Genomic DNA, 17475 nt, shown 5'->3' with positions numbered 1-17475 from the left:
ACAGAATGTGTCTTTTTGAACTCAGCAATGTTAATAAACCAATATTTTCTTACCTTAAACTCGAACAAAATCTAACCAAATAGTGATAATGATTACTATCTGTCGTACCTATTGCCTTTAAAAAAAAAAAATACAGTCACCCCATAGGCTTAGCTCCTGCATGCCTGCATCCTTCCCTTTATATCATATCATGTTTATTAACTGGCATGAAAGCCTCTAAACATTGTTTATCTAACATGTGAAATTTGTCCCTAGGGATTATCAGTGTGACACAGTGATGCTCCTCAATCTGATACTGTTTAAAGCCGCTGATTCTTCTCGAAGTATCTATGAAGTTGCTATGCAACTTTTACAGGTTTGTAAACAAATGTTAATTAAAATATATTTTTGCTCGGGACTTAACGAAGCACAGCAGTCTGTTCTTACCTTAAAAGTATGCTAATGTTCATCTTCATTTTTAACAGTGATGTATGGTATGATTCCTAATTATCATTAGAAATAGAAGACTAAGATAATATGGGTCATTTAAGTCTATAAATAATGCAGAGTTTTGAGTGTATTGTAGAGGATTGTGTGTGATAACCCCCACACTCACCTGTGTGTGTGCCTCTGTGTCTCTGTGTGAGTACTTGGAAAAGTTGAGTGGTTAGGGCCTCTGTGTGCCTTCACCTGTTTCTGTTGAGCAAATAAGAATAATGTGAGTCAGTTTTGGAGAATCAAGTGAAAAGTAATTAGCTCTTTTATGATAACCTTTTGTGAGTTTTATTACACTGAGACGAATAACTTAGAAATTTCACTTGGATATATGGTTATATCCATTGATGGTAGGATGTGGTTCTTCATTCTTAACCTTAAGAATGGGATTCAAGGAGATGCACATTTTTCCAAAGGGTTTGAAGTGGTTCTGAGGGATCATCCCTAGTATCTTTATTATATACGTATAATCTGAGGGATTATACCCTGGTGTCTTTATTAGTTAAGAAGAAGGTTGAGTGGTATAGCTCTTTGTATAGTATAATATCAAAAGAATTTTCTGCTTGTATTTTATATTTAATCCATGATTAAGCAAAATAGGTTTGAAGATTTTTTTTTCACATATGCATGTTTTTATATAGTCATAATTTTGAATTGGAAAAGTGGTAAATCTTCTTCAAATAATTGTATATTAAGTTGCAGGAGTTATTTTCAAATTGTTACTGGCATCCAATACAAGGAATGTTAAAGTCTTGTAAAGAATTACAGAGCTTGTCAAGATGGGACTGGTCCTTTTTTTTCCTTAAGTGCTATAAAGAAAGATAAATTGATCCTTATAACCCTCTGTCCTAGTATTCATTTGGAATTACAAAGCACAAGAGTTAGAGACCTTTTGCAAACATTTCTGGGAATTAAAGATTAGCATCCAAGAAACTTTACAATGTATACAACTCTGTAGCTTTCAAACTATAATGTTTCTTGGGAGAAAATTTTATGTTTTTAATTATAGCTGAAATTTAGAGGACCCACAAAATCTTACATGGATGGATTACATTCCTGTAGATCCTGGAACCGAAGATGTTTCGCTATGCTCACAAGCTGGAGGTCCAGAGAGCGGACGGTGCTCTCAGCCAGCTGGCCCCTCTGCCGCATCTGTATTCCGTGTCTTACTATCAGCTGTCCGAAGAATTAGCAAGGGCGTATCCCGAGCTAACTCTCGCCATGTTCTCAGGTATGATTGTTCAACAGGCTAGTAGTTTTTTTTTTCAGCAACCATTTTGAAAAAACTACTTTTCAGTTCAGTTCAGTTCAGTCACTCAGTCGTGTCCGACCCTTTGTGACCCCATGAATCACAGCACACCAGGCCTCCCTGTCCATCACCAACTCCTGGAGTTCACTCAGACTCACGTCCGTTGAGTTGATGATGCCATCCAGCCATCTCATCCTCTGTCGTCCCCTTCTCCTCCTGCCCCAAATCCCTCCCAGCATCAGGGTCTTTTCCAATGAGTCAACTCTTTGCGTGAGGTGGCCAAAGTATTGGAGTTTCAGCTTTAGCATCATTCCTTCCAGAGAACACCCAGAGCTGATCTCCTTCAGAATGGACTGGTTGGATCTCCTTGCAGTCCAAGGGGCTCTCAAGCGTCTTCTCCAACAGCACAGTTCAAAAGCATCAATTCTTCAGCACTCAGCCTTCTTCACAGTCCAACTCTCACATCCATACATGACCACTGGAAAAACCATAGCCTTGACTTGACGGACCTTTGTTGGCAAAAAATGTCTCTGCTTTTGAATATGCTCTCTAGGTTGATCATAACTTTCCTTCCAAGGAGTAAGTGTCTTTTAATTTCATGGCTGCAGTCACCATCTGCAGTGATTTTGGAGCCCAAAAAAATAAAAGTCTTCTAGGAAGTGTAAATCTATGAAATTTGAGGTTGAATTAAAACAAAACCGGTCTTTATATAAGAGAGGTTTTTTTCCTTTAATATGAACTCTTTAATACTGATCTACCTTGATACTGAGATTGCTTATTAAAGATCTCTAAAGGGATTCTAAACTTGACCTCTCTTCTCCACCTCACACTAGCCAAAAAAAGAAAAGTAGGAGGGGGCTTCACAGGCAATTTGAAAATAATCCTTTAGTAGACATAAAACTTCCTGAATCTTCTAGTGTGTGGTTTATCTTGTATATTGGTCTATTTTTAATAATATAAATGGGCAGGGATAAGGGTACAGGTTTCTTTCTATAAGACCTCTCATCATAGGGGAACATACTGCACTGCCTTAAGCAGAACTATAGCTAGGAACCCACCTTGCTTCCTGGTCCAGTTTCCTTTCCTTGGGTCCAACAAACATTCCTGCCTTGAGTTTCTAAAGCATGGGCTATGTGTCAAGCAAGATGTCCTATATGTATATATATGGGTTTCCCAGGACTCAGATTTGAGATAATTAGGGAGCTCATCCAGGTTGAGCCTTTTGGTCGATGAACACACTATTGCAGATGCCTCCATAGTGCTTATAAATCCTTTAACTGAATAGTTTATTAGTTATAATACAAAAGACTCTTCTGCTCTTCATCTTCAGTAAGATCTCGTTCTAATCTTAGTGCTGCAAATGCACCAGAATTGGTATGCAGGAGATACCAGGGCTCTGAACCTTCCATTCAGGTTCAAGGCACAGAGGCCTCCGCCTTCGTGGCCCATCTTTTCCACAGTGCCTATTTTAGCACTGGAGAGAGTTTGAGTCCCACCCCTAATTGATCTGATTGGTGGAAGAAACAACTTAAATCCTCCTAACATTCAGTGTTTAGAGCAGCACACACGTTAGGTTTGCACTGGTAAATAGCAGCAGTCATGCCTCTTCCTTCTTCCCAACTTCCGCAGTCCCGACATCCCTTTCAGGATGGACGTGGATGGTCGTCAGTGCAAAGCAGTAACCACATGCGTGCTAAGTCACTTCAGTTGTGTCTGGCTCTTTGCAGCCCTACAGACTGTAGCCCACCAGGCTCCTCTGTCCATGAAATTTTCTAGGCAAGATTACTGGAGTGGGTTGCCATGTCCTTCTCCAGGGGATCTTCCCTGACTCAGGGATCGAACCTGAGTCTCCTAAGTCTCCTGCCTTGGCAGGTGGGTTCTTTACCACTAGCATTACCTGGGAAGCTAACCGCTGTCTCCACTAATTCTTCTGCTGCTAGGCTTTTCTTGGAGGTTCCTGGGCTTTTCCTGGAGGCTTTAGCACAGAAGAGAGGAGTCCTTGGTATCTCAGAGGTCATGGAATTGGTCAGGATGGCAGTGGGTGCTGCCATAGCCTTGGCTCCCATACACACTTAAAATCCCTCAGCCAGGATCTCTTCATTCAGAGCTCCAGGTCTCATATTTCATACTTGTGGTAATAATATTGACCTGTTAACAGAAGGGGTTCTTTTAGACGGTAATAATGATCCTATATCCAAGGCAGCAAAAGAGACACAGATGTAAAGGACAGACTTTTGGACTCTGTGGGAGAAGGCGAGGGTGGGATGATTTGAGAGAATAGCATTGAAACATGTATATTACCATATGTGAAATAGATCACCAGTGCAAGTTCAATGCTTGAAGCAGGGCAGTCAAAGCCAGTGCTCTGGGACAACCCAGAGGGATGGGGTGGGGAGGGAGGTGGGAGGGGGGTTCAGGATGGGGGACACGTGTGCACCCGTGGCTGATTCAGGTCGATGTATGGCAAAAACCACCACAATATTGTAAAGTAATTATTCTCCAATTAAATTAATTACTTTAAAGAAGGGGTTCTTCTAAAAAGTTGGAATTGAGCATAATATGTGCAAGGCACTGGACTGAGCAGATTGTTGGCACTGTGTTGAGTTTGCACAGTAACTCCGTGACACAACTACTTTTGTTACATTCTTGGAGAATAATAAGGTGAGGATCAAAGGTTGATAGTTGGTCCTAGGTCAATCTGTGTACATGTGGTAGAACTGGAATTCAGACCCAGTTCTGAAGTTGTAAGTGTAAGATGTAGTGGGCAAAGGGGGACTTGAGGAAAGAGAAGGTTTTTACTTAAAGTGATTTATGGAGAGTAAACAGTATATAAAAACTCATGGGCTTTGGAATCAACCTTGTATTTGAATCCTCCGCCACTTGATCATTTTCTGACCTTGCACACGTTACTCAAACTGTGCACCTCACAGTTTATCATGAGCACTATATGAGATGAATGTAAAAGTAATAAGCACTTCATAGGAGTCTCCCCTAGATAGAACCTAAATATGTGAGGTTTTTCATGGGTCACTTTAAATTAATCCATGTATAAAGATTGTCTTACTTTTTTTATTTGTTAAGAAGCACATATAGTAAAATTTACCACATTAATCATTTTAACTGTACAGTTCAGTAGTGTTAGTGTATTTATATTGTTGTGAAACAGATCTCCGGCAGTTTTTCACCCTACAGAAGTGAAACTTATACCTACTAAACAGTAAACTCCCCTTTTCCTGAACTTCCCCCAGCCCCTGTTAACTTCCATTGTGCTTCCTATTTCTCTGAACTTGATTATATTAGATACCTTATAAAAGTGGAAGCTTACAGTATTTGTGGTTTTATGATTAGCTATTTTCACTTAGCATAATGTCCTCAAAGGTGATCCTTTGATGTTGTAGCAAGTAACAGGATTTCCATTCTTTGTAAAGCAGCAGAGTATTCTATTAAGTGTGTGTCAAAACACATTTTGTTTATCTATTTGTCTAGCAATGCACATTTGGATTGGTTCCACTTCTTGGCCATTGTAAATAGTGCTGCTGTGAACTAGGTCTTCAGGACCCTGCTTTCAGTTCGTTTGGATATATAGTCAGCAGTGAGTGGGATTTCTAACTCATGGTAGTTCTATTTTTAATTTTTTTGAGGAGCCATTACACTATTTTCATAGCAGTTACACCATTTACAGACTCACCAATAGTGTGCAAACATTTTTCTTAACTACCAGAGATATTTTATATAAAAGTTAAGTATGTGGTGTATGTTAGCTGTTTCCGTTTCTTTATGATGTCATCAAGGTCAGATTTATTAAAAGGAGAAACAATGCTCATAATTCTTTAGTGAATAAAATCTGGCTTGTTGTTTTTTCAGAATCAAAGAGCTACATTTAAATTCATTACAAATCAAAGGAAAGCACAGTTACATCAGTTGTTCCCTCTTTGACTTGTCCTTAACTACAGAGATAAGCCAGAGAATTCAGACAGCTCACCCTGCTGGGAGACAGGTAATGCTGCACTACCTATTACCGTGGATGAACAACATCGAGCTGGTGGATTTGAAACCCTTGCCCACAGCAAGGCGACACGATGAGGATGAAGATGATTCCTTAAAAGACCGAGAACTGATGGTGACTAGCAGGCGCTGGTTACGAGGAGAAGGCTGGGGATCCCCGCAAGCCACTGCCATGGTTTTGAACAATCTGATGTACATGACAGCAAAGGTAACAGGTTTTGTATTTGTGGTTCCTGCACAGAATTACCAAATTAGGAGGAGTAAACAGGTTAGAAATAGACAAAGAGATTAGATAATCCAAACAAGTATGTGTTATAAGTAAGTTCCTTTCTTTAAAGAAAAAAAAAAAGCTTCATATCAGATATAAAGTATCTTTTGGGGAGTGGAGCTAAAATCATATGTGATTAATGATATTTGTATTTAGATTTGTTGAAAGAAATGATTATTTCTCTACAATGTGGGGAAGATTAAAGCTGTCTGTCAAAGCATTATTTGCTAATATTTCACGATGTTATGAGTTTGGTATTGAATGGATGGTTGTTACTGAAGTGCTGCTGAAGTGTGTGCTGTATTTCCTGTATCTAGTATGGTGATGAGCTGGCCTGGTCGGAGGTGGAGAACGTGTGGACCACACTCGCAGATGGCTGGCCGAAAAACCTGAAAATAATATTGCACTTTCTGATCAGCATTTGTGGAGTAAATAGTGAACCAAGCCTCTTGCCTTACGTACGTGTTCAAGTTCATTCGCTTTCATAAATGTATATGTATATGTATACTTACCCAGTGTCTTGTGATGTCAGAATCTGGGCAGCAGCGGAACAGCAGAGGCGAAGCAGGGGCCAGGAGGAGGACAGTCAGGAAACAGCACATGGATTCGCTCATTGACTCACTTAATAAATATGACCTGGCTGTACTACAGGCCAAGTGCTCTTCTATGTTCTGGGCATTATAAGCTGATGGATGCCACAGATTTTATTCTTTGAACCTACACCTAATTTATTTAATGACTAAATCACTAGGTTAGTGATGTACAGTCATGGTAAGGGCTAGGGAGGAAAACTGCAGAGTCCTGAGAGTGGATAACTTTCGAGCCACCACTGTCTGAGAGGATTAGAGATGCTATTGGACAGAAAGTAAGATGAAAGTGGAGAGATGTTAGTAGTTTTTCCTATCAGCAGCTGACATTGGGATATTAGAGCATGATGAGAAGTGAGAGCTCAGTACCTATAGAATCATGCCCTAAAGGCTTCTGGAAGCAGGGAAAATCATAAGAGATATACAGTGAATAATGTACAGCCTTTATCTTCTGAAGAAAGAACAGTACTTAAATCTGCTCAAGAGAATAATATGGAACTATCAAACACAAAGGTTAAACTGAATATACACACATGCACACAGACGTGTGTATATGTAGATATAACTGTTAGACACAGGGTAGCATCTCCTTAAAGTATGTTCCACAGAAAACTAGCTCTACAGTGTTGCTCTAAAAGTTCTTATGGATCCTCCTTGAAATGAACCACTGAGTAGCCTTGCTTTACCCATCATCTCCTGTCCTGAAGGCATGTCACAATAATCTACATTGAGAAGCACTTGGAGAAAGGTGGGTATGTAGTACAAAACATGATCCCACATTAGCTATCTGACCACATGTCCTAACAGTCCCCCTCAAGCCCCCTGCCCTTGAGCCATGCTGAACCCCCTGCTGCCCGGCTCTCACTCAGGGATTTCACCCAGGGACCTTGCCATTTGCTTTCCTCTCTCCCCAAACAGTCAGTTGCTCATTTCTGCACATTCTTAAGATGTTTCCTCAAATGGCTGTTCTCACTGATACCTTTGCTGGTCATCTAGTTCAAATCTGCAAATGCCCTGCCCCCACATATACACTCTTCTTTTTCTTGCCCTGTTTCATTGGTTTTCCTAACACTTATCATTGAACTTACTGTATATTTCTTTGCCTCATTACTTTTGCCTCAGTTAGTCCAGGAGATTCTGAGCTCTTAAGAGCAGGAATCTGAGAATTCCCTGGCAACCCAGTGGTTCGAACTTGGTGCTTTCACTGCCATGGCCTGGGTTCCATCCCTGGTCAGGGAACTAAGATCCTGTAAGACGTGCACTGCAGCAAAAAGAAAAAAAAAGAGCAGGAATCTTTGTTTATTTAGTTCATTGCCTTCTTGTCAGAGCCTAGACTAGTGCCTGGCACACAGGAAGTTCCCCTTAATTGGAGGAATGAATGACTGAGTTGGGATTGGCACTAGAAACAGGCATGAAGTTGTAATTCCAAGAAGCCGAGATGAAATTCCTGGGCTTTCCTGGTAGCTCAGATGGTAAAGAATCTGCCTGCAGTGCGGGAGACCCAGGTTCAAGCCCAGGTCAGGAAGATCCCCTGGAGAAGGTCAGGACAATCCACTCCAGTATTCCTGTCTGGAGAATTCCGTGGACAGAGGAGCCTGGTGGGCTACAGCCCATGGGATCACAAAGAGTCAGACACAACTGAGTGACTAACACTTTCACTTTTCAAGATGAAATTCAGGGAATTGCCATTTGCCAGAAATTTTAAAATAGCTGTTTTTCATGATAATAATTTCTTAATTATCACTTCTTAAGCACTACTTACAGGCCAGGCATAGTACAAGCACTTCATTTACATTACTTAATTTCTGGAAGAAATCTGTGAGTTTGGTAAGATAACTGCAGTTTTACAATGAAAACAGTAAGTTAGCGAGAAAGAGTGACATAGCTCAAAGTCACATAGCTATTTAGGTCTGTCTCCGCAGAGCTGGAATTCCAACCCAGAGCTGTTGATGAAAAGTCCAGGAAAGCTTCCTGACAGGCCCTGCAGCTGGAGTGGGGGGTGGGGCTTGAAGACTTGACAGGATTAGAGTATCATCTCAGAGGTCCTGAGTCAGAGCAAAGACACAGAGGCAGAAATGTACCTGATGTGATTGGAGGAGACTGAACTTGCTAACAAAGAATTAGCAAGTAGAGCAGGTTGGATAGATCTAGAGCCGTGTGGGAGGCCAATTATCAGAGAACCATTATCAGATTGCTGGTGTGATGTGGTAAAGCATGTTTTAAAATTTAAGGCATGTCCGGGAGTGATGTAAAACAGAGCTTCTCACACATCTGAATGCAGCGTGAATCAGCTGGGGATCTTGTTCTCATTCTCTTTCTGGAGTTGGGGGTGGGGCCTGAGATTCTGTATTTCCCAAAAGGTTCGGATAATAATGCATGTTCTATGAGGACCACATTTTAAGTACTAAGGTTTAAATAGGGAGAAAAAAGAAAGATCGCTTACTAATTGATCAGCCTATTTCAATAATACATACTACCAAAACATATTTTTTGATCAAGTATGATTGATCAAGTAAGACGGATCAAACCAGTCAACCTTAAGGGAGATAAACCCTGATAACATGGACTGTATAGTCCATGGGGGTCACAAAGAGTTGGGCATGACTGAGTGACTTTCACTTCATTTTCCACTGAAAAAGAAACTGATTTATAAAAAGGCAGTTATCTTTTGCTTTTCTAAAAATAAATAAGGGGAGTGATGACTTTATGGACACCATTAAGCAATATATCTGCTGCTGCTGCTGCTGCTTGCTGCTGCTAAGTCACTTCAGTCGTGTCCGACTCTGTGCGACCCCATAGACGGTAGCCCGCCAGGCTCCCCCGTCCCTGGGATTTTCCAGACAAGAACACTGGAGTGGATTGCCATTTCCGTCTCCAATGCGTGAAAGTGAAAAGTGAAAGTGAAGTCGCTTAGTCGTGTCCAACTCTTAGCAACCCCATGGACTGTAGCCCACCAGGCTCCTCCAATCCATGGGATTTTCCAGGCAAGAGTACTGGAGTGGGGTGCCATTGCCTAACCAATATATCTAGGTCATCCTAATTCGATACGATATTGAGGGCTGAAGGGAAGAGTACTTATAAAGCTAATTAATGTCTAATTGCTGATCAGTGTCTATTCAGATTTAGATTGTGCTTATTCATCTACTACTTAAAGCTGAACTTACTCTGATAAAATTTGTCTCAAGACAAGTTTGTGTGATAAAAATTGTGCTTTTTCTTTTCCAAACGATTTTTTTTGTGACAGGTGAAGAAAGTTATTGTATATTTAGGTAGAGACAAAACAATGCAGTTGCTTGAAGAGCTGGTGAGTGAGCTCCAGCTGACCGAGCCCGTCAGTTCAGGGGTCACTCACATGGATAACCCCCCTTATTACCGCATCACTTCCAGCTATAAGATCCCTTCTGTCACCTCAGGTGAGAAGTCATTTAAAAGTGATTACTTTGTATGAGAAGCTTTCCACAACTGTTCATTTTAGCAGGCGTTTGCTTTAAACATCCTAGAGAAAACACGCAAACGTTAAGTTATAGATGTAATTAACTTGACAGAACTTTGTAAATCCTTATATGAGTAGAAAGGTTTGACAATGTAAGGATTTGTAATGTGATAAAGGGAACATTTATATACCTATTCAGAACTGGAATATATCCATTTTGTCCATTTACAACAGATGCTCTTATAAATGGATATAATTAATATGTAAATATTGGAATTGCTCACTTATTGAAATAACTGTGTAATTTCATATTATAATTATTTGAGACTATATTATACATAGTATTCAATCATGTGAGTGTATTTACTTTTATGTATATCTATATTATAATATTTTGAGTTGAAACTACATCCGTTGAAAATTGACATAATATCTAGACTGTTGTAGATTAAATTTATATGAAATTCTTTGTCACTCAGTTTATATTAAATGCTTTTTTGATGTTAATAACATTGTATAATTAGAGATCTTTCATGCTATGTTTTATAATTTACTTTTGTCATCTGGTTTCATCTTTTTGTTATACTTTCTAGGAGATTTCTAATAATGCTTTTATTGAATTTTTTATATCTGCTAAAATGTTTTTAATTCCAAAAAGAGTTTTTTAATTAAAAAAATTTTAGGAGCATCCCATTCATGTTTCACAGTTGGACTATCTTCTTCTATATTTTATAAAGCTTTCTACCTGGGAAAGTTCCCATTTTCTTTATATTGCTGTTTCTTTGTTTTGATTTGTCTTAGTAAAAGCTTTCTTCAAAAGCCTACCAATTCTAGATCTGTCTTTCATAAACAGTGGAATATTGAAGAGTTGATTGGATGGTCTGTAGGTATATATGGAACTTATTGATGTCCTTTTTTATACAATGATTTCATCAATGTAAGTGTCCATTGGTCTTTTCTCTTGTACTAATCAGATTCCCCAGAGAAAATTCTTCCAATCCTCTGCCTAGAATAGAAGATGTAGGGCTGTGTGTATGTGTGTGTACTGATACATATAATGCATAGATACACACACTTACAGTCTTCCAGCCTTCTGATAGCCCAGTGGTATAAGAAGGTTGCAGGGAGATATGTCTTCTCAAGTTACTTATGAATGTATATTTCCACTTAGTTCCCTTATTCTCAGTAAAGTACTTCCTCCTTCACCTGTGTATGATGTGCCGTAGTCTAGAAATCCTCTGATTTATTGTCATCAGAGAAGACTTCAAGTGAGCAGAGACAGTCACCCAGTTATAAGAGGTAGAGGGGTAGCTCTTGGGGCCCAGCTACTTCTGAAATAGATTTTCAACCATTCTTGCCATTTTTAGCATCTGGTACAACCCCTGCTTCCAGAGGTACTCTGTTGCCACTAATTCCTAAGTCTTTTGGAGGTTTTAACAGTATCAATACAGAAGTTTCTTGTTTCCTCCACTAACAGCTCTGGATTCATCTCTTTCAACCTTAGTTACTTCTTGTCCATTTGTTTTCCAGCATCCCTAACTTTGTTGCTGTTGACTCCTTACTCTGTTGGTCATTAAGAGTACCTTCCTTTTTAAAAATCACCTTTGTCTCATTTGGGCTTCCCTGGTGGCTCAGCTGGTAAAGAATCTGCCTGCAATGCCGAAGACCTGGGTTCGATCCCTTGGTTGGGAAGATCCCCTGGAGAAGGGAAAGGCTACCCACTCTAGTATTCTGGCCTGGAGAATTCCATGGACTTGTATAGTTCATGGGGTTGCAAAGAGTGGACACGACTGAGCAACTTTCACGTTTCCTCTCATTTTAGAGGAGTTTTGACATCTGTAGTATGAAATCTTCTGTTCTTATTGAGCTGTCCTAAGCTTTACATTCACTGATACTGTTTTATTTCTGATGACAGGAACTACTTCTAGTAGCAATACAATGGTTGCTCCCACGGATGGCAATCCTGATAATAAGCCCATAAAAGAGTGTATTGAAGAGAGGTAAGTACTTCTCTGTTCTTCATTAATCTTTCAGTTTGACGTATCCTGATTATCATCAGAATAAATGATAATTTCTGCTTTTGGAATGGTGTTAATATTCTAGTGAAGAAATATATCTCCATGCTGGAAATTTTTCGCATTAAAGACACTTGCATGCTAGATTTTTTTAATATGCACCAATGGATGAATAGGTGGAGTATGGTGAGTCACTTTTTGTGTTGCTACATTTTTTTAACCTTTTCTAAATGGATATTTCACTCTTGCCTGTTTTATATGGAATAGGTTTCCCCAGAAAGTTATTATCACAACAGCTTAAGAAAAAATTCAGGCAGAAATAACTGACTTCAAAGCTTTTGAATTGTAATGTGGAAGTTAAAATATATCACAGTAAACTTTAGTTAGTAATTTGTGTACTGTGTTCTTTTTTAAGCATAGAAAGTGAAACATACAGTACAAATACCATTTTACCATGAACTGTGACTAACTTCAGTGGTCATTCCCACAGCTACGTGCATCTAGACATCTACAGTGGATTAAACAGTCATTTAAATCGTCAACATCACAGACTAGAATCTCGATACAGTAGCAGCTCTGGAGGATCTTATGAAGAAGAAAAAAGTAATACATTCCAAATGTGTTTTTTTTTTAATAACTATGATCGTCAGGTGTACTGTCATTATAGTAATGTTAATAATTGTATTCTTCCAGTAAATTGTTCTTAAGAAGAGTATTTAACTGCCACTAGTGGTGTTCCAACATAATCTGAAATGTCTTGACTTTAAGAAGCAGCATCAAGTGGGGGAAATACATTTTAAAAGCACAGGTTCCCTGTAGGTTGATCAAAAGGAACATAAGAATTGGTTCTCAAGAAGCATCATAGAAAGAATCACAGAACAGACACACACGCAACAGGCTGCTTTTTTGAACAGGTTTGATCTTTGGTGGGACTCAGGTTTTATTGAACATTCTCCCTTGCAGTTGCAAAATGAGCACTCTGTCCGAGTCTCATTTTAACACTAAGGTAGGGTGAAATGGAAGCACAAGCCTTCAGACTGCAAGGGACCCTGAAGATGATCTGGTCCAATCTCCTCATTTTGCACATGATGGAACTGAGGTCCAGAGAGGTTAAGTGACTTACCCACGTCACACAGAACTCACATGTCTTGATGGCCTTTTTTACTACACCCTGCAGCCCCACTGCAGTAGAGCAGATTTCCTGTGAAGATGGGTTTATATCGGCCCTATCTCTAGAAATTTGAACTGAGTAACTTACCAGAAGGCCCTTGATACAAGGCAGCTTTACCTATAATGTGGTCTCATAGCTTGGACATCAGTTGTGAAATCATGATGAGGTGCTCATGTAGTTTTGCTTTGATTTGAAATAAAGGAATTTGAATTGATATATCTTTTTCTCTCTCTGATTTGCTTAATCTGATAATATTGGTACCCAGGTCTACCTAGCAAACATTTGTCAAAATAGTGGGAAATTTTCTTTTTTATCACTTTCCAGTGCTATAAATAGTTGGTATCTTACTAGAGTTTGCTTATATTGGCAGAAAGTAGATGGTGTAGACAATGAGATCATTTTATTTTGATAGGTGACTCAATGCCACTTTATTCTAATTGGCGACTGAAAGTGATGGAGCATAATCAAGGAGAGCCACTACCCTTCCCACCAGCTGGAGGCTGCTGGTCACCACTGGTGGATTACTTGCCTGAAACGTCATCACCTGGATTACCTCTTCACAGGTGGACCACAGCGTCATTCCTATTTCATACGAGCCAAACCGCTGCTTAATACTTTCAGCTGTCTCTATGCTATCTGACAACACAGAACACAACCAACCTTCTTTCCTTTGATAGTGCCACAAATTCTATCCATGTATTTAGATTTTAAGCGATCTGAAAACTCAGACTTCTCACTGTTTACAATGAATGGTATTAAATCTAATTCTGCTGCTGCTGCTTTTCTGGGTGTCTGGCATAGTTACTTGACCTTTCTGGGACCCAGTTATTACATCTGAAAAATACTATTTTACAGTAGTAGGCACTCATTTTGAGTTAAGCTGATTTCCTGCTTAGCAAAAATCACAGTAGAACAGTGACTGCATTCTTTCAAAATGTATTAATGTACCAAACGTGTACCGAACACCGACTATGTGGCAAGCAGTACACCAGGTCTTGGGGTTGAAGATGAAATAGCCGTTGGCTGGGAGGAGCCCTTAGCAGACAGGCTGTTTGTAAAACTATCACTGAATGGTTTCCTCAGCTGTATTTCTTTTCTTCTTTTTTTTTTCCTTGAGAAATTGTATTTTTCCATAAAATACAGTATTAAAATCTTAGAGTAATTTGCTTAAGATTTTCTCTAGGTTTGCTCTAGTGGAACATTAGTAACGCTCGTGTTTGTCATAGGTGTAACATAGCCGTGATCCTTTTGACGGATCTCATCATTGATCACAGTGTGAAGGTGGAATGGGGAAGCTACCTCCATCTTCTTCTTCATGCAATTTTTATAGGTAATAAATATTTGGTGCTGTTTCTTTCATTGTGTATTTCTGTGATCGCTGAAAGGCAGTATATGGTATGTTTGTTTTTTAGAGGTTGCATTTTATTCATTTATCTTGACTGAGGTGTAGTTGATTTAAAATGTGAGTTTCAGATAATGTACAAATAATGACTCAAAACTTTTATAGATTCGACACCATTTATAGTTATTATAAAATACCAGCTAGAGTCCCTGTGCTGTACGATACATCCTTGTAACTTACTTATTTTCTGCACAGTAGTTTGTAGCTCTTAATTCCCCACCCCCAGCTTGCCACTCCTCCCCCACCATCCCTCTTTCCACTACTAACTACTGGTATGTTCTTTGTATCGGTGAGTCAGCTTCTGTTTTGCTATATTCAATAGTTTGTTTTATTTTTTAGACTTCACATCGAAGTGATAACACACAGTACTTGTCTTTTTCTGTCTGGCTTATTTCACTAAGCATAATACCCTCCAGGTTCGTCCATGTTGCTGCAGATGGCATTATTTCAATCTTTTTTAACGGCTGTTGTAAATAATGCTGCTGTGAACACTGGGGTGCATGTATCGTTCATAGTGTTTTTGTTTTCTTTGGATGTATAGCCCCCAGGAGTGGAATTGCTGGATCGTATAGTAGATCTATTTTTTTTTTTTTTTGAGGAACCTTCATAGTTTTCCTCAGTGGGAAAAGTGGTATGGTTTTAAGAAAGTTTCTACATATTTCTGTTCTTATTTTTGTGTGTTGTTTCCATGACACTTTTTACTGGGATTCTCATGATCTAGAGGGGTGTTATTCCTAGCCTCTCTTTTAACAGACAAGTCTGTTACACCCATTCCTGTTCCTTTCATACAGTCTCTCCGCACACAAAAATACACATACTTTCCAGCAGGAAAGATTCTGTAACAGTAGCAAGAGTAAAATTAATTTACCTTAAGGAATGGGAACTTTCAGAGTAAATGGAAAATTGAAATGGGTACTGACTGTTTCCCAAAATAATTAGATTGTAGACAGTCTAATTATTATAGTTAAAGCTCCGCTGTGCCCTCTGTAACAAATATGTGGGGTCCATCACATCTCAGCAATACTTTTCATGCTTGTAAGATTGTTTGCCTGAAACAAGTCAAAATAGCCATCTTCTCCTTAATTTTCCTGCTATGTACACATATTATATATTACTTCCTTCCTTCAGTAAGCAAACATCTACTGGCTTTCTGTTGTGTTCCAGGCACAAAAAATGCTTGCCTTTAGAGGTTCATGTCGATCTAGTGTTAAGTAACAGAGTAATGGTTTCTAAGAGATTACTAAATTTTAGACATAAAACAAATTGGAAACTTGTCTTGACTCGCCCTAGTCCAGTAGGACCATAGAATATTGTAAAAGTGTGAACGAACTCTAGGGCAATAAAAAAACTTGATGTAGTATGTCATCTTTCACAAAATGTTTAATTTGTGCTTTTCTTTCTAAAATACACATTTGGTAGCAAGAATACTACTCATCATTTTCCTTTCCTGATGATAATTGTCTACTACTCTTTTTAGGGTTTGACCACTGCCACCCTGAGGTGTATGAACATTGCAAACGCCTGCTTCTGCACTTGTTAATAGTAATGGGATCCAACAGTAACATCCGAACTGTTGCTTCTGTCCTTCTCAGGAACAAGGAGTTTAATGAGCCCAGGGTGCTTACCGTCAAACAAATTGCACACTTAGATTATACTTTCACAGGTATTTGCTTTAAAAGTGGTTTGAAAATAGAACCGTACTCTGTTAATCTTGCATTAGAGAAGGTCAACTGAAGTTGAGATACTAGAGATTACTTTTTAATATAGTTTTATTATTTTAGGTACCAGTGACATTATTAATTCATAAAAGAAGGAATTAAACTTGGAGTATTTGAATCTCTGTTACCTTTAAGGATCTTTGTCATAAAAATGTTGAGTGGCTTAATTTGAGCACTGGTTATGAAAAAAAATGGTAAACTTGTATTAGACTCCTCCTTCTTTCAAGAGCTAAAAAATTGATGAAGGAAGACATTTAAAATTTTTTATTCATTCAGTTATATTAATTGCATTTACAATGTTATACATCTCAAAGTCTAGTAAGTTCCAAATTATATATTTTTAAGTAGTGAGGTCCAAATTAATGAGACTTTAATGTAGAATTTATTTCACTGTTGATACGAATTTGTTTTACTTTTCAAATTGTATTTTCTTTTTTCCTAATAGCCCTAATTCATTTATTTCATTCATCAGTACCATCAGGTTTATAATAAATGACCCAGAAAATAATTGGGTTTAAAAATTGAAATAAGGCTACTTTTTTTCCTAATCATATAATGCCAGATACAGGGTTAATCCATTTTAAAGTTACTTACTGCAAGCCCTGTAGCTTACTCAAAGCACCATAGTTAGTGAGAAAACAATCGTTAGTAAACTTAGTTGCCTTGTTAAACTATGATTAAAAGATGAATGGAATAAAGTTTACTGCCTTTTTTAAGTTAAGCATTTCTATTCAGAATTCCATAGTTTATATTTGTTGTTTGTTTTTAAGGCTCCTCTTGCCATTTTATAAATATGGGCGTTAGTGATAACCTTTAGAATTATTTAATAATTGCATAATATAAATATTACACACAGACTTTAAAATTGTCTTGATTTAAGTAAAGTGAAGCAGAAAGTATGGACCCCTTAATGTAAGAAATTAAAAATCAGCTAACACTGTAGAAATTATTTCCTTAACACATGTTGAGGAAATACGCCAATGTCAGGAAACTGCCAGTTCCAACTTTGTTCAGCAGATGGCAGCATAGGCTAGCACAGTTAATCCGAACCATTAAGTTTTAATAGGCTCTGAAAACAGTGTTTGCTCAAAAACTCAGTTGATGTACTCTGGTGCTTGTGAGGCTCCAGTATAATCTGTAAGGACCCATAGCT

General features: G+C 38.5%; 1 protein-coding gene across 1 annotated transcript in view; it reads left to right on the top strand.

Annotated features, from left to right (window-relative positions):
- Nucleotides 1–17475, top strand: part of FRYL (FRY like transcription coactivator) — a 215933-nt gene that overhangs the window by 152092 nt on the left and 46366 nt on the right. The window contains exons 31-40 of the mRNA XM_068974804.1: nucleotides 256–355; nucleotides 1537–1705; nucleotides 5677–5936; nucleotides 6314–6454; nucleotides 9828–9996; nucleotides 11932–12016; nucleotides 12522–12634; nucleotides 13615–13765; nucleotides 14429–14532; nucleotides 16082–16267. Of these exons, the coding sequence (XP_068830905.1) occupies nucleotides 256–355; nucleotides 1537–1705; nucleotides 5677–5936; nucleotides 6314–6454; nucleotides 9828–9996; nucleotides 11932–12016; nucleotides 12522–12634; nucleotides 13615–13765; nucleotides 14429–14532; nucleotides 16082–16267 (1478 nt within the window). The remainder of the gene's footprint in view (nucleotides 1–255; nucleotides 356–1536; nucleotides 1706–5676; nucleotides 5937–6313; nucleotides 6455–9827; nucleotides 9997–11931; nucleotides 12017–12521; nucleotides 12635–13614; nucleotides 13766–14428; nucleotides 14533–16081; nucleotides 16268–17475) is intronic.

This window comes from Capricornis sumatraensis, chromosome 7, assembly GCF_032405125.1.
Source record: "Capricornis sumatraensis isolate serow.1 chromosome 7, serow.2, whole genome shotgun sequence".
NCBI lineage: Eukaryota > Metazoa > Chordata > Mammalia > Artiodactyla > Bovidae > Capricornis > Capricornis sumatraensis.
The sequence above is the reverse complement of the archived record's forward strand: the minus strand, read 5'-3'. Positions and strand labels throughout refer to the sequence as shown.